General features: G+C 41.3%; 1 protein-coding gene across 1 annotated transcript in view; it reads left to right on the plus strand.

The window, feature by feature from the left end:
• Window positions 1–23516, plus strand: part of LOC118217155 — a 152494-nt gene extending 128978 nt beyond the window's left edge. Inside the window, exons 19-27 of the mRNA XM_035398977.1 lie at window positions 1417–2199; window positions 4031–4233; window positions 12729–12789; window positions 13671–14381; window positions 15342–16052; window positions 17123–17833; window positions 18870–19580; window positions 20617–21402; window positions 23293–23516. Coding sequence (XP_035254868.1) covers window positions 1417–2199; window positions 4031–4233; window positions 12729–12789; window positions 13671–14381; window positions 15342–16052; window positions 17123–17833; window positions 18870–19580; window positions 20617–21402; window positions 23293–23516 — 4901 coding nt within the window. The remainder of the gene's footprint in view (window positions 1–1416; window positions 2200–4030; window positions 4234–12728; window positions 12790–13670; window positions 14382–15341; window positions 16053–17122; window positions 17834–18869; window positions 19581–20616; window positions 21403–23292) is intronic.
• Window positions 23517–27318: the final 3802 nt, after the last annotated feature.

Genomic DNA, 27318 nt, shown 5'->3' on the forward strand with positions numbered 1-27318 from the left:
TTGACTTGCCTCTTACACTGACTTTTCCCTGTGCTGCATACTGAGGTGTGAGTGAGTGCTTACAGAGGCCATTTTGTACATATGATGATGTGGAATACCTGATTTTAGTTTTGTATGAATGAGTGCCAAATCGAAGGCAGTCTGTTTCACACCAATGTGACACCCCGGGGAGAGAGATGCCGCAATGCCGAGGAACACCGTTTCTGTCGCATGGAGAGAGAGAGCGCACACACACAAAAACGAAATAAAATTAACAGACCGCTTCACCGTTCCCCCTCACGGGTTCCGGGCAAAAACAATGAACTAAAACAGCGAGCTAAAATAACAAAGACAAAAGAAAGTAAAACAGAGCGACAACTATTTCAGTTCGCCGCTCTGCAGCCGACCCGCCTTCCCGGCCAGGTCCAGCTCCTCTAGCATCCCAGCTGAGAAATACTATCTTTCCAGTGCTCAAAATAAAACAAAACATAAATAATAACTGCACTCTCTGTGTTAACTCCCGGTCTCGGCCCTGAAATGTGGAGAGCAGCACACCTTTAAGCACCTGGGCTGATTAGCTAATGCAGACAAGGTGCGTGTGCTCTCTCCACCAGCCGGCTCAGCCCAGACCAATCCGCCTCTCAGGCAGTCATAATTCCTTATATAATAATTTTCACTGCATTTTTTCATTTTTCTCCCTGTTGGCAATTCCCAGTGTAATTCATAATCCAGTGTCATCACTGCAGCCACCCTGATTAAACAGGGTGCAGAGAAGCACACGTTCCCTTTGAAGTGTGGCTGTCAGCTGCCAATTTCTCTCCCCTCCACAGTTGTTGAGTAGCAGGAGCTGATTTCATGAGCGTGTTTAGGCTGCAGACGTTCAGTGGAACTGAGGTGGTTCATAGTGTTGGATGAGACAGAAAATCCTGCTGACTGAACTTTCCCTGCTGCTGCCAATTACATGCTGCCCTGTGGACCTGCCAGAACAGCCTGCGCTGCACAGTCAGAGTTTGATAGCAGGCTGTGTGGTGCATCCACACTATGGAACAGTGTCTTAGCAGGATGAGTCACCCAGCAGCCCCATAACACTAATGCACTTAAAAATATAGCAATGTTCTTCTTGCTATAGATTTTGTGTGATTATTTTTAATTCTTCAGATATTCCCATCACATTATTGAAAGCATTATGTTGTGAAATTTCAGGCTGTAAAATGCTTTGATTAAATTAAGACATTCTGTTGATATGTGCAAAAGTTCCATGATCAACTTTGTTCATGAAGGTTTAACCCAAATCCCACCTGTCATATGCCCATAGTGATGAATGTTATTTCATTATTAATACTCTCCACTCCAAACTTACAGATAGCAGCTCATCTCAGAGCTGAATGTCTGTTACACTCTTGATGAGGATTAAATTGTTCTCTTTCTCTCTGACAGGGGAGGAGCACCGTCTCTCAGAGTTGAGGATTGTGCTGCTGGGGGGGAGACTGAGTGGGAAGAGTTCAGCAGGAAACACCATCCTGGGCAGAGACGAGTTTGAGTCTGGAATAAGAACTGCACAGTGTGTGAAGAGACAGGGTGAAGTAGCTGGGAGACAGGTCACTGTGGTGGACACACCAGGCTGGTGGAATAATTATTCTGTGAATAGCACTGCAGAGCTGGATAAGCAGGAGATTGTGCGCAGTGTGTCTCTGTGTCCCCTGGGACCCTGCGCTCTCTTCCTGGTCATTAATGTGAGCTCAGCCTTCAGAGAGGAACACAGGAGATCAGCGGTGGAACACCTAGAGCTTCTCAGTGACAGAGTCTGGAGACACACTATAGTGCTGTTCACCTGTGGAGACTGGCTGGGAGACACAACCATTGAGCAGCGCATTGAGACTGAAGGGAGGGCCCTCCAAGAGCTCATAGAGAAATGTGGGAACAGGTACCATGCTCTCAACAATAAGAACAGGGCTGATGGGACTCAGGTCACAGAGCTGCTGGAGAAGATAGAGGAGATGGTAGCCAGGAACACAGGTGTTCCCTTCAGTATAGAGGAGAGAGACAGAGACGGCAAATTTACAGGAAAGAAAATGGTTCAACAGAAGAGCTTTGAAGAGGAATGGAGCAGAAGGGAGGAGGAGCTGATAGAGAGAATGTCAAAGATTGTGGTTGACTCAAAGAAAGAGGGATCCACACTGCCATTCAAGAGGAGAAGCAGCTTGGATCTTCCACCTTCTTGTAAGTTTTATCTGAAGAGAAACACTTTTCAATATATAAAAATGTCACGTTACATTGCATCATGTTGCATATATGGGGTGACAGTCGGAGGGTTGCTGGTTCGATCCCCCACCCTGGGCGTGTAAAGCACTTAGGATAGAAGCACTATATAAATGCAGTCTATATATAAAGCACTGAATTTAACTTTCAAAATCTAGGCCTGCCATTAAAAGTATTGATGCCAATTTTCAATAAATTATATTTGCTGTTAGCTCACACAAACTTTTATTTGTTGAAAATGTGTTTTTCTTCTGATATCATTACTTTTTGAACTGTGTTTGTTATGAGTAAGTGATAATAGTCATTCACATAAATTTTGGCTATGAAAGAGACATGCAGACTTACATGCATGCATTCTAGCTGAATGAAGCACATAGGCATGGATTCAATCATTTTTCCTTTATCATGAATGACAAATAAATGAAATTGTTTGTCATATTTTTAAATGAAAGCGTTTTTAACGGGGTATTGTGTACATGACAGACCTACTGATTGCTTATATGTCTGTAGATGATCTATAGGGCTACATTAATTTAGAAATGGATCATTTGCAGCCTTGCAGAGTAACTACAGTAGCTTAAAAAGTGGTTATCAGTAGAAATGGTGCAGCAGTCATCTTGACCGTTCTCAGTGTAAAAAAATTTTATACAGCCTATCTGTGGTAAGGAAATCATTATCTTGCGGCAGTTTCCGCACGACCAGTAAGGTTACCTACCGGGCGGAATCACAACACAGATTTTGGTGATTAATTTTGGTGCTGCCTGTACTAACGTTATACACGTGCTCTGTTTATTCATTAGCAAACTATCTAGTGTTACACTCGGTCATAGTGCAGAAAGTGTCTAAAGTGTGAGTCTATTTTACCCAGAAGGATTCAAACAATTATATGGACCTTGGCAATAAAAAAGATGTTTTTATTTTTGTCGTTTGCTTGCTTTTTTAAAGAAGTTAGACGACCGATTCAGGTTTGATGATTTTTTCAGGTTTATCATCAAAATGTAAACAGCGTGTGAAATGATAGTGACTGGATTTCAGAAAAATAAATGAGTTTCCTGCGTCGATTAGTCAGTTGCAAAAGCAATAGTTAAAATTTTTATGCAATTATTTGCAAGCTAGCCTGTGTAATGAGTTAGAGATTTGCCCAAGTCTGTGCCTCTCACTTGTCCAAAGGTCCTTAAAGCAAATGCGCTACCAGTGAGCTACTAGTGAACTAGTCTCTGCCGAAGTATTATTTTTTATTTAGAAGTTGTCCAGTTTCCATGTGTATCTGATGTTTTTACTGGCTGATATAGCTACATTTCCAATGGGGAGACATATTCTTTGTGGGCCTGGAGCATTTGTGCTGATTTAATTGGCAGGATAAAGAAGAAGCAGAAGAAGGAAAAAACACACAATCCCGTTAGTTTGGGGTTTTATTGTTGTTTGTAAATAGTGTCTGTTCACATAAGGTCTGAAGGTAACCCTTACCTCCCACAAATACGAACACCAGACTAAAGTATTACTTTAAAAACTAAGGATGTAATAACCATATGAATATTAAACAGATTTGTAATTTGGATCAAATTAACATACGATTGCAAATTAATTTCAAATGAAATATCAGTCCATGCTGCACCAGAGAAGTGAATGATTCATATAATGACCCTAAATTACCTTATTTTCCTAAATCATTATGTGAATCAGAAAGATCTCAAAAATATTTATGATGCCGCAGTTTCAGAAAATAACAAAATATAACAGAATACAACGCGTGTGAATTTGAGTGTAACAGAGCTTGTTGGTGTTGTTACAGTGAGTGGAGGGACTCCAGCCCCCTCTGAAGCAGGCAGCTCTATGTGGGATTCCCATCCAGCTCTGAAACTTTCCAGTAGGAAGGTGTCATGGTGGCTGAAAAGGAGTAAACCAGAGAGTTCAGCATCATCTGGATACGGAACACTGAGTTCTGTAGTGAGTGAAGCAGAGGAGCCTGACAGGGTGACCCTGGAAGAGGACAGTGTAGGTGACATGCCACACTAAACACTGCTTTACACTGCCCCATGTGGTAGATTGTGTAACTACTTCATCTGATGCTTTTTTCCAAAACCATACATTTACTTTTCAATGTTTTTGAAAAAATTTCCAAGTCTTTCATAATTATGACTTCAGAGATTTGTTTGTTATCAGTTGTAACTGAAAGGCCTGTAAAAATATGAAATATTCTGTGATTCATTCAATGCAATCAAAGCCATGCCGATGGCTATGCGCATGCCAATATACAATTGAAAACTAGATTGAACTTGAAAGCTGTGTAATTTCATAGTATACGTGGCATAGACAAGATCAAATTTATATAACATTTCTGTATATCTACTGTATGTCTGGCTCTGTGTGTAATGGCACTGGGTTGCAGGTTTGAACCTCAGCTATGCCCATGTCATCCGCTGACTGACAAGGAGTCTGCTGTGGATGGACACAGCTGATCTCTCTGGGTTCCTCTGGTTACTGCAGCATTAGTTCTCCCCAATGGCTCACTTTACACACACAGGCTACAGGAGGAGAGACACGCCTCTCTGCTCTTTCCTTCAGCTGCAATGGTTCTTGTGTGCAGGTGGCATAATTCAAGTGACATACTGACTATACTGTGTATATGTTTTATTTGTGTATATTACATATATTTTGGTACTTCAAGTAATAGATTCGCAACAATTGTCAGTTTTAGTAACAATTTCTGAAATTAACTACACAGGATAAGCGCAGGGTATTTCAAGGTTTTCCCCAGGAAAATAGAGGAAGGGGAAGTGCCTCAGAGGGTATTCAGTAGTGGCTTCAAGTGTCAAGTCATGGTATTTGCAGGGTATAGCCCAGTGATTCCCAAACATTTTTTTTATTTTTTTAAAAATTATTATTACAGGCATTTAGCAGACGCTCTTATCCAGAGCGACTTACACAACTTTTTTTTACATAGCATTTTACATTGAATCCATTTATACAGCTGGATATATACTGAAGCAATGCAGGTTAAGTACGTTGCTCAAGGGTACAACGGCAGTGTCCTTACCCGGGAATCGAACCTGCGACCTTTCGGTTACAAGCCCAGTTCCTTACCCACTGTGCTACACTCCGTCTGTTTTTTGGTCAGGGCCCCCCTTTGTTAACCGTAAATTCTGTGCCCAGCCCCCCCCCCCCACCCCAGCCCCCCCGCCCCCGCCCCCGACCCCTCCCCCTCCCCCACCCCCACACACACATCCTGTACTGTGCCTTAATCCTTCAGCCCTCACCGTGTCTCCCCCACGGGTTCTACCCACCGCTTCGGCAACCACTGGTGTAGCCAACACCTGGCCTGGTGAAAACATGGCTTCACAAAGCCAAAGTCAGTCTTGTTCAATCGCACCACATTTATTGAACGGTTCAACGTAAGATTATGGAGGCCTGAGTCAGAGGTGTTATTGATTTGTCTCTGATGTTTTCGGAGGTGCTCATGAATTCTGTGGAGGTGCAGCGCCCCCACCTGGGGGAAACCACGGTGTTCACAGGAACACAAACCCTATCATGAATTTCCTCGATACCTTACTGAACTTTAAAGTGAGTGAATTAATCTACGTATGAAATATGCACAAGACTAATGTGATCTTTCGTCGTACATTTGCAATTTAATACCTCAGATTTTTCAGGAAAATATACCGAGGTTAAAACCTATTGTACTCTGTCCATTTTATTTTGTACTGATTTGTTGATAAACTAAACTTTTTGATTCATTTGCTTTAAATAAAACTTTTACTTGTAGTGTCTGTCGATTTTTGGACAGGTGTGGTGTAGAATATTTGTAACGTACAGGTAATGTTCCCGGTGTCTTTAGCAGCATACTGCTCTGCTGCATATCTCTGAAGCTGGTCAGTATCCAGCCATCCAAAACAACCTTCCTTACACACACAACCAAATAATAAAATAATTGCATACATATCAAATAGATACCGTTACTCTTTGAAAAGGCAAGTATGTTTCAGTATAATGCAAAAATATATATTTTTAAGTTAGTTACTCATACAAATAGCATGAATTATTCAATCCCCCAGAGATATCTGTTCTATTTTGCATTTCAAGGCGTAAAATTAATTGTATAGGTTTCAGACTGAATTAATCTGCTGTTCAATACATGTGGAAATGAAATGTGGAATGTCAAAAAAAATCCATTAAAATATTGTGATCACAGGTCACTTGCGATGCTAACGCTGTCATTATGGTACAGGCTGCATGCCTCACATGAGGTGGTGTCAATAGCCTTTTCAAGCCACAAACTTGAAATCTTGAATCTCCTGACTATCCCATTAGGACAGGGATAATCCTGAAATCAATGATTCCTTACCAAGACACCCACAGTCCATCCTTTCACTTGTGTGTCTTTTTCTTCCATCAAAGAAGCACTTGATACAGAAAGGATTTTAATGGTTTGCTTTAAATATAGAAAAAAAGGTGTTCTTTAAAATGACTTGCAGTTCTCACACACTCTCAGTCTCAGACATGCACATACACACACGCATACACACCTACTATTACGACTACTCCAGTTACTATTACTACAACACAAACTAAACACTCCCCCCATATTCAATCCATGCGCACCTACATATGTACTGCAGTATGCAGGGCTCCAACTCTCTTCATTTGTTTCACTTTGTCTTTATTTCCCTGTTTTGTTCTCAATCTACCCACCAAACTTTTTTTACTGAAAAATTTTTGTTGTGCAGGTTCAGTTTAGTTAAATCAGAAGCCAAGTGAGTGAGGATGAGGCTGGCATGTGGACGAGGACAGGAATAATATAAGATGTTACAATAGATTGTGTTAATAAAGAGTTACAGTACTTGCTATGGTGAAGCCCTTTCTGTTCTACAGGAAGCACTGCAGTTTGAGGAAAGTACAAGACTCTGTGGCCTTTCCTCTCTTCGTTCACAGCCCTCTCCCACGCCCATCAACGCTCTCTTAGCCAATAGGAAAACTGCGACACTGCATTTACCGATGGGAAATTATTCACCACCCTTGCAATCATTTGGTGCTACGGAGATTTTCCAAACAGACGTTTCTCTCAGTTTCAAAGGTGTCGACATTAGCAATAAGCATCGCTTAGCTCACCCATGTTCTGTAGGCCTACTACAGAGTTTCACTTTTGCTCGATCTGGAACACAGGGTTATACGAAAACGACTCCACTTTGTGAGTGGGAACAATCAGGAGTTGTGTCAGTCAGGTAAAATTGTCTTTATTTTTCTTATCACCATGCTCTCAGATATACAGAATCACATAAATTGTATACATAAATATTCTTGCTTGGCCTACAGCTCTCAGTGTTTTCACTCAGTGCTCTGCCGACATTACTTCGTCATGTCTGAAACAAATAAGAAAGTAAAACTCTATCGCTTGTGCCATAATGTATAGACTGGGTATAAAAGTTACCTCGTTTTAGACGACGCTGAAGTTGCTGGTCCACTTTAAATCGGTTGCGTTATATGATTGGATGGTTTCGCGGTTTTCCTTACGTGTTTGAAAAGGCTATAATTTGCCTCTAAATGTGAGATACGACTCAAGAGAGAAATTGAACAAAGGTGGTGATGTGAAATTAGTTTTTTTTTTTATTATTATTTATTTTGTTACGGTCACTTCACATGTATTTTAAGACTAATATGGAAGGATCAGATACCGCATTTTTTCTCCTCAAAGTCTAATCGTCTCATCATTTCGTGTGTATGAGAGAACAGGAAATAATGTACGTTTGAAATGGTGTTGATGAAATATCAATGCATCATATGCAATAAAACTCCAAACTGTCTATATAAACAAATAAAGTAACACAATCCTATTGAACAATGGACATATTAGATGGCCATTTCTCCTCAAAATTTAAAGGTCTCAACATTTCGTGTGTATGAGAGAACAGGAAATAATGTAGCCTACATTTGAAATGGTGCTGATGAAATATCACTGCAGCATATGCAATAAAACTCCAAACTGTCTATATAAACAAATAAAGTAACACAATCCTATTGAAAAATGGACATGTTAGATGGCCATTTCTCCTCAAAATTTAAAGGTCTCAAAATTTGACATTTAAATATAACAGAAGGGGTCCTGAAGTAGTACTGACCTGATTTGGGTGAAATATTCCTGAAGGGTTTTCAAATAATCCCACCCCAACTATGTAATCCAATGCAGGCTGAGTGACAAAAAGCAACAATTTGGATTGGAATATCTCCTGAAATTTAAAAGGTCTCAAACGTCTGACACTTGTTCCTAGCAGAAGGAGTCCTGGTCTACATCCTACCCCATTTCTGTGAAATTTCACTGTAGCATTTTTTAATAATCCCACTTCAAACTTTCCATGTAATCCAATAGACGGCAATTGAAAAAAAATGAAAGTTTGGATAAGAATTTCTCTCCAAATGTAAAAGGTCAGAAAATTCTCACACTTGTTCCTGGCAGAAGGGGTCTTGGTCTACATCCTACCCCATTTCTGTGAAATTGTACTGTAGCATTTTTTAATAATCCCACTTCAAACATTCAATGTAATCCAATGCAGGTTTATATAAAAGAGTGAAATTTTGGATTGGAATTAAGACAAATACACAACTAAAACACTGTTGTGGTTTTGGATATCAGACCTGTGCGTTGTGTTGTGGTGTCATGACCAGGTCAGCGGTTGGGTGGTTACGTGAATAGTTTTAAGAGTGCTGTGCTGGGCAGTGGCCATGATAAACATTAGCTGGGTTGTTTAGGTTTTATTGGCATCAAGTTAATCAATCAATGGTCAGTTAATCAATGCTCTTGTACATTGTGTTCTGGTGTGACATAGATTATTGCTCAGGGTGGTCTCTCTTTTATTATTGCTCAGTGTTTCCCTTTTTTTTGTTTTTATAAAAATGTTTTTGTGCATGGAGTGCATAACAGAGGTTCTTCCAACCTACAGCAGGCTGGTCTCACTTCATTCCAGTTTTTTTTTTTATTATTTTACTCACTAGCCTACATACAGACATATTTTTTGTTTTGGATTTTGTTTTTTTGTTTTTGAACACTGCACCCCAATCACCCTTTTCATATCTCCTCGTCTGGCTAACTTATTTCTGCATGACAGACAGAATGACTTCATCACTTTTATGTTGAAATTGATGCTACCGGATCAATTTCACTCATCTCACTCATGAAGAGATGCCATTACATCTATGCCTGTAAAAAAAACATGGTGGTTTTCACGATCAATACTGACATGTTAGGCAAATGAACTCACTGCGTGAACTACCTGTTTCCACAAAGCTTGTTCAGGCTGTCCAGTAATTAATAACAATAGAAATATGTTTGGATCACGAAAGGGTTCATTTTTTGTGTAGATACACAGGGATGATGTAAGGCTTGAGGTGCCTGTCTGACATAATTTTTTCAGGATATTCAGATAACCACCAAATTTACAAACCTTATTTAGTCTACTTCACGGAAGTTTCCTGAAATATTGATTATGCTTTATTTTATCATGTCTTTCAGTATTGTACTACACCATGGGATGCAGAGCTGCATAATGATTTGGGAACTGGTCCTGTGTGGTTGTGAGTTCATATCTCAGATTGGGCCCTGCAATCATACCTTTGAGCCAGAGGCTCAGCCCAAATTGTTTCAGTAAATATCTGGCTGTGTGAATAGACAGCATGTAAATATATGAGCTGGGTGAGGGGGCCTACCAATCAGATAAATGATAACACTATTATAATAAACTGCCCCGCCCCGAACCTGCCAGGCCACACCCACGCCTCAGTGAGATGGTACCACCCAAACCCAGTCCAAGGTTGCCAGCAGAACCTGGAACACACATTAGGACGGGGATAATCCTGAAAGCAGTGGTTCCTTACCAAAAAACCCACAGTCCATCCTTTCACTTGTGTGTATTTTTCTTCCATCAAAAAAAGCGCTTGATACAGAAAGGATTTTAATGGTTTGCTGTAAATACATATAAAAATAGGTGTTCTGTAAAATGACTTGCAGTTCTCACACACTCAGTCTCAGTCTCAGACATGCACATACACAAACAAATACACACCTACTATTACGACTACTCCAGTTACTATTACTACAACACAAACTAAACACTCCCCCCAAATTCAATCCATGCACACCTACATATGTGCTGCAGTATGCAGGGCTCCAGCTCTCTTCATTTGTTTCTCACTCTACCCACCCAAATTTTTTTTTTTACTTGACTCATTCTTGCATTCTCTCATTGGCTTTCTCTTTCCCTCTGCCTCTCTCTCTCTACTTCTGTTTTTTGCCTTCCATCTCTATAACTCTAATCAGTCTCCCTCCTCTCTTTCTTCCTCTTCCACTTCTACCCTTTAACCTCTCTCCCTCTCCCTCTCTCTCCCTCTCTCCCAACACGTCTGTTGGTCATGAGTGCAGCTGCAGTGTACACAGTGCAGAGTCCAGGCTGGGCCCAGGAGAGGGAGGTGTTTGGTTTCTCCTACATGCTGGCCTGGGTGGCATTCCCCCTGGCCCTGCTCAGTGGATTGGTCTACATCATCCTGAGAAAGATCGAATGAGACCTGCACACTGTGTACTGCCAGCACAATCCCACTGCCTTTCATGTGGAGGCGTATATAGGGCTCTCCATACGGCACGAAAGGGATTCACATGGATTCATTCACACTTTTCATATGCCGTTACATGCCTGATACACAGTGCCCTTCAAAAGTATGGTAATGGAAGAGTGAAATGGGTTCTTTTTGCCATATACTTACTTAAAGCATTTGGATTTGAGATCAAAAGATGAATGTGAGATAAAGGTAAATAGAATCTACTTTTATTTCACTGTATTTACATGCATATGTGTTGCTGGCCAAATGAGGATTATATTCTACCTTTAATAGAAGAGTTGATTACAAGTATACACAAACAGTATAAATTTCAACTGAAAATTATTTGTTGTGCAGGTTCAGTTTACTTAAATTAGAAGCCAGGTGAATGAGGATGAGGATGGCATGTGGACAAGGACAGGAATAATATAAGATGTTTCAATAGATTGTGTTAATAAAGAGTTACAGTACTTGTTATGGTGAAGCCCTTTCTGTTCTACAGGAAGCAGTGCAGTTTGAAGAAAGTACAAGACTAGGTGGCCTTTCCTCTATTCGTTCACAGCCCTCTCCCACACCCATCAACGCTCGTTTAGCCAATAGGAAAACTGCTACAGCCACTGCATTTACCAATGGGAAATGATTTACCCCACTTGCAATCATTTGGGGCTAGACAGATTTTCCCAACAGAAGTTTCTGTCAGTTTCAAAGGTCATCAACATTAACAATAAGCATTGCTGAACACGCCCATGTTCTGTGCTACAAAGTTCACTTTTACTCAACCTGGAACACAGGTTATACAGAAACGACTTCAATATGTGAGCGGGAACAGTCAGTCAGGTTGTGTCAGTCAGGTAAGATTGTATTTCTTTTTCTTTTCACCATGCTCTCAGATATGCAGGATCACATTCATAAATTGTATACGTAAATATTCATGCCTGCCCTACAGCTCTCAATGTTCTCATTCGATGCTCTGTTGACATTACTGCATCATGACACAAACCAATAAGAAAGTAAAACTCAATCAACGCTATCACTAGTGCCATAATGTATAGACTGGGTATAAAAGTTTCCATATTTTAGCATGATCTTTTCAAGTAACATGCATGATGGAATTATTTTGTATTAAGAGAATGTTTGTCAAGTTGTAATGTATTTGGGATAAAGATATTATATTTTCATGTAAAAATATGACAAATTCATGATTATGAATTAGTGCGAAATTATCGCAATATACCATTTTGTTCATTTCTATTCATTGTTTTTGCAGTTGTTGCAATGCGCATCTGTAGGCTATGTACTTGGGAACGGACTATTAAAATTTTGTTAACAAACTGAATATTTTATGCAGTTTTATCTGTGAGAATCCACATTAGTTAGAAGACATAGGGCACCCTTTTGTGATTTAATTGACTATTGTGCACTTAAAAAAATATAGTAGGCCTATATGTTTTATTACATTAAATGTTGCCTTTAAAAGTTTTGCTAAATCGCTGTCCAACTTGTTTGACTTATTTGGGTGGGGAAAAAGGTTAAAGATAAGACATTGAACTTGAAGGGACAGTTCAGTTTAGTTTTCAAGTCTATTTCTAACCACAAAACCCTTTGATATCTATAATGCCCATGGAAAAGCTGGCTAGTCAGACGGTTATCTAAATATGTAAAATATCTTAACTTTGCACAAAAAACGTTCAATTAAAAATATGCACTAAGCTGAAGAGGTGACCTGAGGAAGTGAACTATTCCTGCAAAAACAGAATCAAATGGGAGGGGAAAGCCTGATGTTATAATGTGGCACACGATTTGTGTGTGAAAATGTTTCAGCACAAAATTAGCAGAAGATGGATAAACATACTAAATAAAAACTGACAATGATTTCATGAAAATTCAGTGAAAATAATTGTATTGAACAGATGAAAATGGACCAAGACAGAGGGACTGACATGGCAGCTGGTGGTGTGATCCCTCATCATGGTAGGTTTCATCTGTCTGTGAGGAAAATGATTTATTTTTGCTTGTTATTTTTGATTAGCTGATTAGCTAACGCAGCCCAGATGTGTGTGCTCTCTCCACCAGCCGGCGCAGCCGAGACCAATCCGCCCCTCATTTTTCTCCCTGTTGGCAATTCCCAGTGTAATTCATAATCCAGTGTCATCACTGCAGCCACCCTGATTAAACAGGGTGCAGAGATGCACACGTTCCCTTTGAAGTGTGGCTGTGAGCTGCCAATTTCTCTCCCCTCCACAGTTGTTGAGTAGCAGGAGCTGATTTCATGAGCGCGTTTAGGCTGCAGATGTTCAGTGGAACTGAGGCGGTTCATAGTGTTGGATGAGACAGAAAATCCTGCTGACTGAACTCTCCCTGCTGCTGCCAATTACATGCTGCCCTGTGGAGCTGCCAGCCACAGCCTGCGCTGCACAGTCAGAGTTTGATAGCAGACTGTGGGGTGCATCCACACTATGGAACAGTGTCTTAGCAGGATGAGTCACCCAGCAGCCCCATAACACTAATGCGCTTAAAAATATAGCAATGTTCTTCTTGCTTTAGATTTTGTGTGATTATTTTTGATTCTTCAGGTATTCCCATCACATTATTGAAAGCATTATGTTGTGAAATTTCAGGCTGTAAAATGCTTTGATTAAATGAAGACATTCTGTTGATATGTGCAAAAGTTCCTTGGACAACTTTGTTCATGAAGGTTTAACCCAGATCCCACCTGTCATATGCCCATAGTGATGAATATCATTTCATTATTAATACTCTCGACTCCAAACTTACAGAGAGCAGCTCATCTCAGAGCTGAATGTCTGTTACACTCCTGATGAGGAGTAAATTGTTCTCTTTCTCTCTGACAGGGGAGGAGCACCGTCTCTCAGATCTGAGGATTGTGCTGCTTGGGGGGAGACTGAGTGGGAAGAGTTCAGCAGGAAACACCATCCTGGGCAGAGAGGAGTTTGAGTCTGGAGTAAGAACTGCACAGTGTGTGAAGAGACAGGGTGAAGTAGCTGGGAGACAGGTCACTGTGGTCGACACACCAGGATGGTGGATAGAGTATTCTGTGAATGACACTGCAGAGCTGGATAAACAGGAGATTGTGCGCAGTGTGTCTCTGTGTCCCCCGGGACCCTGCGCTCTCTTCCTGGTCATTAATGTGTGCAAAGTGTTCAGCGATCCAAAGAAGAGATCAGTGGTGGATCACCTGGAGCTTCTCAGTGAGCGAGTCTGGAGACACACTATAGTGCTGTTCACCAGGGGAGACAGGCTGGGAGACACAATCATTGAGCAGCACATTGAGACTGGAGGGAGGGCCCTCCAAGAGCTCATAGAGAAATGTGGGAACAGGTATCATGTTCTCAACAATAAGAACAGGGCTGATGGGACTCAGGTCACAGAGCTGCTGGAGAAGATAGAGGAGATGATGGCAGGGCATGGAGGCTCTCTCTATGAAATAGATAGAATGCTCTTACAGGAGGTGGAAGAGAAGAGGAGGGCAGTGGAACAGCGAGTGAAACAGAGGATGACGAAGGTTCAGAATCAGAGAAAGACTCTCAGAGCACTTTTTGAGGGTGAGTATTTTTCATATATAGACTTTTCCTGTAGAGGAATTACAGTGGAATGTTCACATTAATCATAATTACGTTGAATTATTTTCTATTGAGGAGTTTTACTGATTAGCTAACGCAGCCCAGGTGCGTGTGCTCTCTCCACCAGGTGGCGCAGCCGAGACCAATCCGCCCCTCAGGCAGACCGACTGCGACACAGTCATAATTCCTTATATAATAATTTTCACTGCATTTTTTCATTTTTATCCCTGTTGGCAATTCCCAGTGTAATTCATAATCCAGTGTCATCACTGCAGCCACCCTGATTAAACAGGGTGCAGAGAAGCACACGTTCCCTTTGAAGTGTGGCTGTCAGCTGCCAATTTCTCTCCCCTCCACAGTTGTTGAGTAGCAGGAGCTCATTTCATGACCGCGTTTAGGCTGCAGACGCTCAGTTGAACAGAGACGGTTGCTACTGCTTGATGAGACAAAAACAATCCTGCTGACTGAACTCTCCCTGCTGCTGCCAATTACACGCTGCCCTGTGGAGCTGCCAGCACAGCCTGCACTGCACAGTCAGTTTGATAGCAGACTGTGGGGTGCATCCACACTCTGGAACAGTGTATTATCAGGATGAGCCACCCAGCAGCTCCATAACACCCTTTTAATTAAAATCATATCAGTGCTTTTCTTGGCATAGATATGCTGTGATTATTTGAAATTCTTGAGATATTCCCATCACATTATGAAAAGCAATTTGTTCCGACATTTCAGGCTGTAAAATGCATTGAACAGATTAAGACATTACACCAATATGTTCAAACGTCTCAGGCACAATTTTGTTCATGAAGGTTAAACTCACATCCCACCTGACATATGTCCTCAGTAATAAATATAATTTCACTATTAAGAGCAGCTCATCTCAGAGCTGAATGTCAGTTACACTCCTGATGAGGAGTAAATTGTTCTCTTTCTCTCTGACAGGGGAGGAGCACCGTCTCTCAGAGCTGAGGATTGTGCTGCTGGGGCGGAGACAGAGTGGGAAGAGTTCAGCAGGAAACACCATCCTGGGCAGAAAGGAGTTTGAGTCTGGAGTAAGAACTGCACAGTGTGTGAAGAGACAGGGTGAAGTAGCTGGGAGACAGGTCACTGTGGTCGACACACCAGGCTGGTGGAAGAGTTATTCTGTGAAGGACACCACGGAGCTGGATAAACAGGAGATTGTGCGCAGTGTGTCTCTGTGTCCCCCGGGACCCTGCGCTCTCTTCCTGGTCATTAATGTGAGCTCAGTGTTCAGAGATACAGAGAAGAAATCAGCGGTGGAACACCTGGAGCTTCTCAGTGAGAGAGTCTGGAGACACACTATAGTGCTGTTCACCAGGGGAGACTGGCTGGGAGACACAACCATTGAGCATCGCATTGAGACTGAAGGGAGGGCCCTCCAAGAGCTCATAGAGAAATGTGGGAACAGGTATCATGTTCTCAACAATGAGAACAGGGCTGATGGGACTCAGGTCACAGAGCTGCTGGAGAAGATAGAGGAGATGATGGCAGGGCATGGAGGCTCTCTCTATGAAATAGATAGAATGCTCTTACAGGAGGTGGAAGAGAAGAGGAGGACAGTGGAAGAACGAGTGAAACAGAGGATGATGAAGGTTCAGAATCAGAGAAAAACTCTCAGAGCACTTTTTGAGGGTAAGTTTTTTTCATTTATTTAAATTATTTTTATAAGAATTTCAGTAGAATATTTACATTAATCATTACTGTCTTGAATCATATTCCACGGAGGTGTTTTACTAATGAAAAGTGTTACTCCAGAGAAAGGTGTATATCTGTCTTCATTTTCTCCCGACTTTCCCCAGTGCTGCATACTGAGGTGTGAGTGGGTTCTTAAAGAGGCTAATTTGTACATTTAAAAATGTGGAATGCTTTAATTCATTTTTGTTTTAATGAGGGCCAAACAAAAAGGTTGTAGTCATAGTTTGAAAATCATTTTCACATCATTTTCACTGCATTTTATTCACAGTTGGCAATATGCAGTTTTATTCATAATGCAGTCTTATTTCTACAGCCACCCAGATTTAACAGGTTTCAGAGAAGCACACATTCTCTTTGAAGTGTGGATGCCAGCTGCCATCCTCTTTCACTTCCTCAGTAGTTGAGTAGCAGGAGCTCATTTCATGAGTGTGTTTAGACTGCAGACGCTCAGTTGAACTGAGACGGTTGCTACTGCTTGATGAGACAAAAGAAAATCCTGCTGACTGAACTCTCCCTGCTGCTGCCAATTACATGCTGCCCTGTGGAGCTGCCAGCACAGCCTGCACTGCACAGTCAGAGTTTGATAGCAGACTGTGGGGTGCATCCGCACTATGGAACAGTGTCTTAGCAGGATGAGTCACCCAGCAGCCCCATAACACTAATGCACTTAAAAATATAGCAGTGTTCTTCTTGCTATAGATTTTGTGTGATTATTTTTCATTCTTCAGATATTCCAATCACATTATTGAAAGCATTATGTTGTGAAACGTCAGGCTGTAAAATGCTTTGATTAAATTAAGACATTCTGTGGATATGCGCAAAAGTTCCATGCACAACTTTGTTCATGAAGGTTTAACCCAAATCCCACCTGTCATATGCCCATAGTGATGAATATCATTTCATTATTAATACTCTCCACTCCAAACTTACAGACAGCAGCACATCTCAGAGCTGAATGTCTGTTACACTCCTGATGAGGAGTAAATTGTTCTCTTTCTCTCTGACAGGGGAGGAGCACCGTCTCTCAGAGCTGAGGATTGTGCTGCTGGGGTGGAGACGGAGTGGGAAGAGTTCAGCAGGAAACACCATCCTGGGCAGAGAGGAGTTTGAGTCTGGAGTAAGAACTGCACAGTGTGTGAAGAAACAGGGTGAAGTAGCTGGGAGACAGGTCACTGTGGTCGACACACCAGGCTGGTGGAAGAATTATTCTGTGAAGGACACCACAGAGCTGGATAAACAGGAGATTGTGCGCAGTGTGTCTCTGTGTCCCCCGGGACCCTGCGCTCTCTTCTTGGTCATTAATGTGAGCTCAGTGTTCAGAGATACAGAGAAGAAATCAGCGGTGGAACACCTGGAGCTTCTCAGTGAGAGAGTCTGGAGACACACTATAGTGCTGTTCACCAGGGGAGACTGGCTGGGTGACACAACCATTGAGCATCGCATTGAGACTGAAGGGAGGGCCCTCCAAGAGCTCATAGAGAAATGTGGGAACAGGTATCATGTTCTCAACAATGAGAACAGGCCTGATGGGACTCAGGTCACAGAGCTGCTGGAGAAGATAGAGGAGATGATGGCAGGGCATGGAAGCTCTCTCTATGAAATAGATAGAATGCTCTTACAGGAGGTGGAAGAGAGGAGGAAGGCAGTGGAAGAACGAGTGAAACAGAGGATGATGAAGGTTCAGAATCAGAGAAAAACTCTCAGAGCACTTTTTGAGGGTAAGTTTTTTTCATTTATTGAAATTATATTCATAAGAATTTCAGTAGAATATTAACATTAAGCATTACTGTCTTGAATCATATTCCACGGAGGTGTTTTACTAATGAAAAGTGTTACTCCAGAGAAAGGTGTATATCTGTCTTCATTTTCTCCCGACTTTCCCCAGTGCTGCATACTGAGGTGTGAGTGGGTTTTTAAAGAGGCCAATTTGTACATTCAAAAATGTGGAATGCTTTAATTTATTTTTGTTTTAATGAGGGCCAAACAGAAAGGTTGTAGTCATAGTTTGAAAATCATTTTCACTGCATTTTTTTCACAGTTGGCAATATGCAGTTTTATTCATAATGCAGTCTTATTTCTACAGCCACCCAGATTTAACAGGTTTCAGAGAAGCACACATTCTCTTTGAAGTGTGAGCAGCCAGCTGCCAACCTCTTTCACCTCCTCAGTTGTTGAGTAGCAGGAGCTCATTTCATGAGTGTGTTTAGGCTGCACACGCTCAGTTGAACTGAGACGGTTGCTACTGCTTGATGAGACAAAAAATAATCCTGCTGACTGAACTCTCCCTGCTGCTGCCAATTACATGCTGCCCTGTGGAGCTGCCAGCACAGCCTGTGCTACACAGTCAGGGTTTGACAGCAGACTGTGGGGTGCATCCACACTCTGGAACAGTGTATAATCAGGATGAGCCACCCAGCAGCTCCATAAAACTCTTGTAATTAAAACCATATCAATGCTCTTCTTGGCATAGATATGGTGTGATTATTTGAAATTCTTGAGATATTCCCATCACATTATGAAAAGCAATTTGTTCCGACATTTCAGGCTGTAAAATGCATTGAACAGATTAAGACATTACACCAATATGTTCAAACGTCTCAGGCACAATTTTGTTCATGAAGGTTAAACTCACATCCCACCTGACATATGTCCTCAGTAATAAATATAATTTCACTATTAAGAGCAGCTCATCTCAGAGCTGAATGTCAGTTACACTCCTGATGAGGAGTAAATTGTTCTCTTTCTCTCTGACAGGGGAGGAGCACCGTCTCTCAGAGCTGAGGATTGTGCTGCTGGGGCGGAGACAGAGTGGGAAGAGTTCAGCAGGAAACACCATCCTGGGCAGAAAGGAGTTTGAGTCTGGAAAAAGAACAGCACAGTGTGTGAAGAGACAGGGTGAAGTAGCTGGGAGACAGGTCACTGTGGTCGACACACCAGGATGGTGGATAGAGTATTCTGTGAATGACACTGCAGAGCTGGATAAACAGGAGATTGTGCGCAGTGTGTCTCTGTGTCCCCCGGGACCCTGCGCTCTCTTCCTGGTCATTAATGTGTGCAAAGTGTTCAGCGATCCAAAGAAGAAATCAGCGGTGGAACACCTGGAGCTTCTCAGTGAGAGAGTCTGGAGACACACTATAGTGCTGTTCACCAGGGGAGACTGGCTGGGTGACACAACCATTGAGCATCGCATTGAAACTGAAGGGAGGGCCCTCCAAGAGCTCATAGAGAAATGTGGGAACAGGTATCATGTTCTCAACAATGAGAACAGGACTGATGGGACTCAGGTCACAGAGCTGCTGGAGAAGATAGAGGAGATGATGGCAGGGCATGGAGGCTCTCTCTATGAAATAGATAGAATGCTCTTACAGGAGGTGGAAGAGAGGAGGAAGGCAGTGGAAGAACGAGTGAAACAGAGGATGATGAAGGTTCAGAATCAGAGAAAAACTCTCAGAGCACTTTTTGAGGGTAAGTTTTTTTCATTTATTGAAATTATATTCATAAGAATTTCAGTAGAATATTAACATTAAGCATTACTGTCTTGAATCATATTCCACGGAGGTGTTTTACTAATGAAAAGTGTTACTCCAGAGAAAGGTGTATATCTGTCTTCATTTTCTCCCGACTTTCCCCAGTGCTGCATACTGAGGTGTGAGTGGGTTTTTAAAGAGGCCAATTTGTACATTCAAAAATGTGGAATGCTTTAATTTATTTTTGTTTTAATGAGGGCCAAACAGAAAGGTTGTAGTCATAGTTTGAAAATCATTTTCACTGCATTTTTTTCACAGTTGGCAATATGCAGTTTTATTCATAATGCAGTCTTATTTCTACAGCCACCCAGATTTAACAGGTTTCAGAGAAGCACACATTCTCTTTGAAGCGTGAGCAGCCAGCTGCCAACCTCTTTCACCTCCTCAGTTGTTGAGTAGCAGGAGCTCATTTCATGAGTGTGTTTAGGCTGCAGACGCTCAGTTGAACTGAGACGGTTGCTACTGCTTGATGAGACAAAAAATAATCCTGCTGACTGAACTCTCCCTGCTGCTGCCAATTACATGCTGCCCTGTGGAGCTGCCAGCACAGCCTGTGCTGCACAGTCAGGGTTTGATAGCAGACTGTGGGGTGCATCCACACTCTGGAACAGTGTATAATCAGGATGAGCCACCCAGCAGCTCCATAAAACTCTTGTAATTAAAACCATATCAATGCTCTTCTTGGCATAGATATGGTGTGATTATTTGAAATTCTTGAGATATTCCCATCACATTATGAAAAGCAATTTGTTCCGACATTTCAGGCTGTAAAATGCATTGAACAGATTAAGACATTACACCAATATGTTCAAACGTCTCAGGCACAATTTTGTTCATGAAGGTTAAACTCACATCCCACCTGACATATGTCCTCAGTAATAAATATAATTTCACTATTAAGAGCAGCTCATCTCAGAGCTGAATGTCTGTTACACTCCTGATGAGGAGTAAATAGTTCTCTTTCTCTCTGACAGGGGAGGAGCACCGTCTCTCAGAGCTGAGGATTGTGCTGCTGGGGTGGAGACGGAGTGGGAAGAGTTCAGCAGGAAACACCATCCTGGGCAGAGAGGAGTTTGAGTCTGGAGTAAGAACTGCACAGTGTGTGAAGAGACAGGGTGAAGTAGCTGGGAGACAGGTCACTGTGGTCGACACACCAGGCTGGTGGAAGAGTTATTCTGTGAAGGACACCACAGAGCTGGAGAAACAGGAGATTGTGCGCAGTGTGTCTCTGTGTCCCCCGGGACCCTGCGCTCTCTTCCTGGTCATTGATGTGAGCTCAGCGTTCAGAGATACAGAGAAGAAATCAGTGGTGGAACACCTGGAGCTTCTCAGTGAGAGAGTCTGGAGACACACTATAGTGCTGTTCACCAGGGGAGACTGGCTGGGAGACACAACCATTGAGCATCGCATTGAAACTGAAGGGAGGGCCCTCCAAGAGCTCATAGAGAAATGTGGGAACAGGTATCATGTTCTCAACAATGAGAACAGGCCTGATGGGACTCAGGTCACAGAGCTGCTGGAGAAGATAGAGGAGATGGTAGCCAGGAACAAGAGTGTTCCCTTCTCTGTAGCCGAGAGAGACAGAGATGGCAAGTATGAAAGAAAGAAAATGGTTCAAGAGGAGAGCTTTGAGGAGGAATGGAGCAGAAGAGAGGAGGAGCTGATAGAGAGAATGTCAAAGATTGTGGTTGACTCAAAGAAAGAGGGATCCACACTGCCATTCAAGAGGAGAAGTAGCTTCGATTATATTCCGCCGTCCTGTAAGTTTTATCTGAAAGAAAAGACTCTTCAGTATATAAAATTGTCACGTTTCTTGCATGTATAAAGCACCAAATTGAAGTAATTATTTCAAACTTTCAAAATCTAGGCCTGCCACTAAAAGAGTAGATGTCAAAATTAAGCCAACTTATAATAAATAATATTGGCTATCTTTGCTCACACATTAAATAAGCTTTCTTCCAAAGCAATGCTACCTAAATTATTTCAATTAACTTGGTCCTCTGTTCTTTGTACATGTGAGTAATTGGAATTTTTGTTTGTTGAAAACGTGTGTTTCTTCTGATGTAATTTCTTTTTGAACTGTGTTTGTTATGAGTAAGTGATAATAGTAATGCATATAAATGTAGGCTATGAGAGAGACATGTATACTCAAATACAGGCAAAAACACACATTATATCTGAGAGAAACACATAGGCATGGATTCAGTCATTTTTCCTTTATCATGAATGACAAATAAATTAATGTGTTTGTCATATTTTTAAATGGAAATGTTTTTAATGGGCTATTGTGTACACAACAGACCTACTAATTATTTGTAGGTCAGTAGAGGTTCTATAGGGCTACATTAATTTAGCAATGTGGCATTTGCAGGGTAGCTACAGTAGCTTAGTTTACAGTAGAAATGGTGCAGCAGTCAACCTGACCGCTCTCCCTGTAAAAAAACACCCATACAGCCTACCTGTTGTGAAGCAATTATTATTTTGCGGCAGTTTCCATACAACCAGTAACGTTACCTACCGGGCCAAATCACAACACAGATTTTGGTGATTAATTTTGGTGCTGTCTATTCTAACATTATACACTTGCTCTGTTTATTCATTAGCAAACTAGTTAAACTCGGTCAAAATGCTGAAAGTGTCTAAAGTGTGGGTGTATTTTACCCAGAAGGATTCAAACAATTATATGGACCTTTGCAATATAAAAGACATTTTCTAATTTTGTCGTTTGCTTGTTCTTTTAAAGAAATTAGATGACCGATTCAGGTTTGATGATTTTTCAGGTTTATCATCAAAATGTGAACGATGTGTGTAATGATAACGACTGGATTTCAGAAAAATAAATCGGTTTCCTGTGTTGATTATTCAGTTGCAAAAGCAATAGTTTAAAATTTTTATGCAATTATTTGTTTGCTAGCTAGCCTATGTAATGAGTTAGAGATTTTCCCAAGTCCGTGCCTCTCACTTGTCCAAAGGTCCTATAGGCAAATGCGCTACCAGTCAGCTACTAGTGAACTAGCCACAGCCAAAGTTTTTTTTTTTTTATTTAAAAGATGTGCAGTTCTGTTTTTGTCCATTTTCCATGCGTATCCGATGTTTTTATTGGCTGATGTAGCTAAATGTCCAATGGGGAGAGGTATTCTTTGTGGGCCTGGAGCATTTGTGATGATGTAATTGGCAGGAAAAAGAAGAAGCAGTAGAAGGAAAAAACACAAAATACCTTTAGTTTGTGGCTTTATTGTGTGGATGTGTGAAGTTGTTTGTAAATAGTGTCTGTTCACATAAGGTCAGAAGGTGACCCCTAAAACCCTTACCTCCAACATATATGAACACCAGACTAAAATATTACTTTAAAAACAAAAGATGTAATAACCATCTGGACAAACATATGAACATTAAAGAGATTTGTAATTTGGATCAATTTTACATATGATTGCAAAATAAGTAGAAATGAAATATCAGTCCATGCTGCACTAGAGAGGTGAATGTTTCACATAATGAGCTTAAATACCTTTTTATCATAAATCATTATGTGAATCAAAAAGATCTCAAAAATATTTATGATGCTACATTTGCAGAAAATAACCAAAATAAAACAGAATATAACGCGTGTGAATCTGAGTTTAACAGTTTTTGTTGGTGTTGTGTTACAGTGAGTGGAGGGACTCCAGCCCCCTCTGAAGCAGGCAGCTCTGTGTGGGATTATCAATCTGCTCATGAGGTTTCCAGTAAGAAGGTGTCATGGTGGCTGAAAAGGAGTAAACCAGAGAGTTCAGCATCATCTGGATACGGAACACGGAGTTCTGTAGTGAGTGAAGCAGAGGAGCCTGACAGGGTGACACTGGAAGAGGACAGTGTAGGTGACACACCACACTAAACACTATTCTACACTGCCCCATGTGGTAGATTGTATAACTGATTTAATCATACATTGTTTTACAAAATGTACTGCAAATCAGGGCTTGCCCAACCTTGTTTTGGGAGATCTACAGTACGTTCCATAGGTTTTCACTCCAACCCTAACAAAGCACATGAAAACCTAATGAACCTCAGATCTCCACAAACAAGCTTGGGCAGCCCTAGTGGTAAATCAACAGATTGTAAATCTGTCAGCCCCCTCGCATTATAACATACATTCATTTTTTTGCGGAAAAGAAAATGGAAAGAAAACAGAAGAGCTTTGAGGAGGAATGGAGCAGAAGAGAGGCGGTGCTGATAGGGAGGATGTTGAAGGCTGTGGCTGACTCAGAGACAAAGGGATCCACACTGCCATCCTTGAAGAGGAGAAACAGCTTTTAGTTACTTCTTCCTTGTGAGTTTTATTCATCTTCCTTTCAACAGAATTTCTCAGCACCTACAGTTTAGCTTGAAGTCCATTAACAATCACCACCGTATACATTATACTAAAGTAAACAATGATTAATTTATATTGTACTTTCAAAGTAACTATCTTTGTCTACGTTGTAAAACCTTTTATACCTTCTCAAATGCTTAACAATGCAATCTACATGTTAATAGTTAACCTTTTTATTCAGGATGTTTTGTATACATTGCCCACATATATGAACACCACAGTAAAGTACTGCTTTTAAAACAAATGATTTAATAACCATCTGGAAAAACATATGAACATCAAACAGTTTGCTGATTTGGATCAATGTAAACTATGCTTGCATATTAAGCATGAATGAAAAACATACTCATTCTCCACAGAAGACAATGATTGACATAATAATCTTAAATCGTGTTATGATTTTAAATCATTATGCAGCTGTTGCTGAAAATAACAAAAATGAATGTAATGTACAGAGTGTAATGCGGATGAATTTGAGTGTAACAGAGCTTGTTGTTGGTGTTGTGTTACAGTGAGTGGAGGGACTCCAGCCCCCTCTGAAGTAGGCAGCTCTCTGTGGAATTATCAATCTGCTCAGAAACTTTACAGTAGGAAGGTGTCATGGTAGCTGAAAAGGAGTAAACCAGAGAGTTCAGCATCATCTGGATACGGAACACGGAGTTCTGTAGTGAGTGAAGCAGAGGAGCCTGACAGGGTAAAGCCGGGCACCCACCGCACGCGTATCGGCCGCGAGCGCACTACGCGCGTAACTGAAGCGTAGTTGAAGTACTGTTATTACAACGGCAGCTTGGCACGCTTGTTAACCAAGCAAATAAATTAATACAGTTTGAGATTTATTATTATGCATGCTACGTTGCGATTTAAGCTTATGGTAATTATTGAAAGCGTTTACTTTCTCACGTATTTACACAAGTTAACGAAATATTACCAAATTAACAAACTGAAAAAGGTCTCTCACCAAAGTATTCACTTAACCCATAATCAACTGTCGTGAACAAACGTGAAATACACAATGTAATCCCACTGCAGACTGCGAGAGCTACTATATTCTGTGATTCATTCAATGCAATCAAAGCCATGCTGATGGCTATGGGCATGCCAGTATACAATTGAAAACTAGATTGAATTTGAAAGATGTGTAATTTCATAGTATACATGGCATAGACAAGATCAAATTTATATAACATTTCTGTGTATCTATGTGTCTGGCTCGGTGTGTAATGGCAGTGGGATGCGGGTTTGAACCATGGCTATGCCCATGTCATCCGCTGACTGGCAGGGAGTCTGCTGATGGACACATTTGGTCTCTCTGGGTTCCTCTGGTTACTGCAGCATTAGCTCTCCCCAATGGCTCAGTTTGCACACACAGGCAACAGGAGGAGAGACACGCCTCTCTGCTCTTTCCTTCAGCTACAATGCTTCTGGTGTACAGGTGGCATAATTCAAGTGACATACTGGCAATACTGTGTATATCAGTGGTCTCTAGCCCTGGTCCTGGAGAGCTACAGGGTCTGCTGGTTTTCATAGTGACTCTGCACTTCATGAATCAATTAGAGCAGTTGATTACACAGTTAACTCAACTCACCTGGTGTCTTGGGTCTCAATTGGGTGCTGATTTTAAGGTGAGAACAAAATGCAGGCTCTGAAGCTCTACAGTACCAGGGTTGGAGACCACTGGTGTATATGTTTTATTTGTGTATATTACATATATTTTGGTACTTCATGTAATAGATGCATGACAATTGTCAGTTTTAGTAACAATTTCTGATATTAACTACACAGGATAAGCATTGGGTATTCCAAGGTTTTCCCCAGGAAAATAGAGGAAGGGGAAGTGCCTCAGAGGGTATGCAGTGGTGGCTTCATGTTGCAAGTCATGGTATTTGCAGGGTATAGCCCAGTGATTCCCAAACATTTTTTGGTCAGGGCCCCCCTTTGTTAACCATAAATTTTGTTAACCCCCTCCCAACCAAGTTAGTTACTCATACAAGTCGTTATTCAATTTTCCAGAGACGTTTTATTTTGCATTTCAATGCGTAAAATTAATTGTATAGGTTTCAGACTGAATTAATCTGCTGTTCAATACATGTGGAAATGAAATATAGAATGCCAAAAAAATCCATTAAAATATTGTGACCACAGGTCACTTGCTATGCTCATGCTGTCATTATGGTACAGGCTGCATGCCTCACATGAGGTGGTGTCAATAGTCTTTTCAAAAGATAGGAAGAAAATACCTGTTTTCCATCAGTATAACACTCTAACGACAGAACAGCCTTTAATCTTTTAGCTTTTAACACAAGTGGCAGATCACTGGCTCTATGTCCACATCAGTAGCATGCAGCATGTTCCATGTTTGGGGATAATTGCAAGATACCATTACTGTGTTTAATGTTGTGTGCTTTTTGGGGGGGAACATTTATTTTGGGTTTATGCCTGTACAGGTGGATCTTCTGGCTGCCCATTAACCTGTTTAAATGTTTTCCTTGGTGATCTAGTGACACGCACTTAATGTGCTTAAGCATCATAATGTGACAGCCTTTCATGATGATGTATCAAATGAATGAAAAGTGCATGAATGAATGGTTATAATTTATTGTGGTATAATAGCCCTACCACAGTGCCCCCTGCTGGTGGGAGATAGCATCATCAGCCATCCGTGCATTTGATATTGTGCCATTCTCAAAGAACAGGCTTGGAGTGTGTGTGTGTGTGTGTGTGTGTGTGTGTGTGTGTGTGCGTGAGTGTGAGCGTACATACATGTGACAGAGAAAAAACTAAAGAGAAAAGGATAACTGAAATGATCCAACCTTGTCACAAGTGAAATATTTTTCTAGACAGATGAATTCTATTTTTTAAACAATGGTTTAGTAATGGGGGGGGGGGGGGGGGGGCGGCTTGTACCTTCTCTCAAGCTAGGGTAGGGGAAGGGGGTAGTCCTGATGTAGCCACAAACTCGAAATCTTGAATCTCCTGACCATGTTGTAATTCATGGAACATTACAGAAATGTCTTTCTTTTGGGTGTTTCCTCACAACCTGGGGAAACCAAGGCCGTGTCTTTCAGCAAGAGCCTGCCGAGTAAAATGGCTTCCGTATTTTCTGAATGTCGAACTTCCAGCCAGTGACCTTTGTGAAAGTGTAGTGCCCTGTGCTAGCCTTCAATGAACTGTAAGCCATGACCACTGCTTTACAGAGAGATAAAATGAAGCTCTTTCATTTCTTACAGCAAGGGGAAAATGTTCAAAGCAGCAAAAACTGCCATCACAACAACAACAAAAAAATGTTTGAAAAAAATTAATAAGAAAGAAAAGAAATTTTCCTGGC

The sequence above is a fragment of the Anguilla anguilla genome, chromosome 17 (assembly GCF_013347855.1).
Source record: "Anguilla anguilla isolate fAngAng1 chromosome 17, fAngAng1.pri, whole genome shotgun sequence".
Lineage (NCBI taxonomy): Eukaryota > Metazoa > Chordata > Actinopteri > Anguilliformes > Anguillidae > Anguilla > Anguilla anguilla.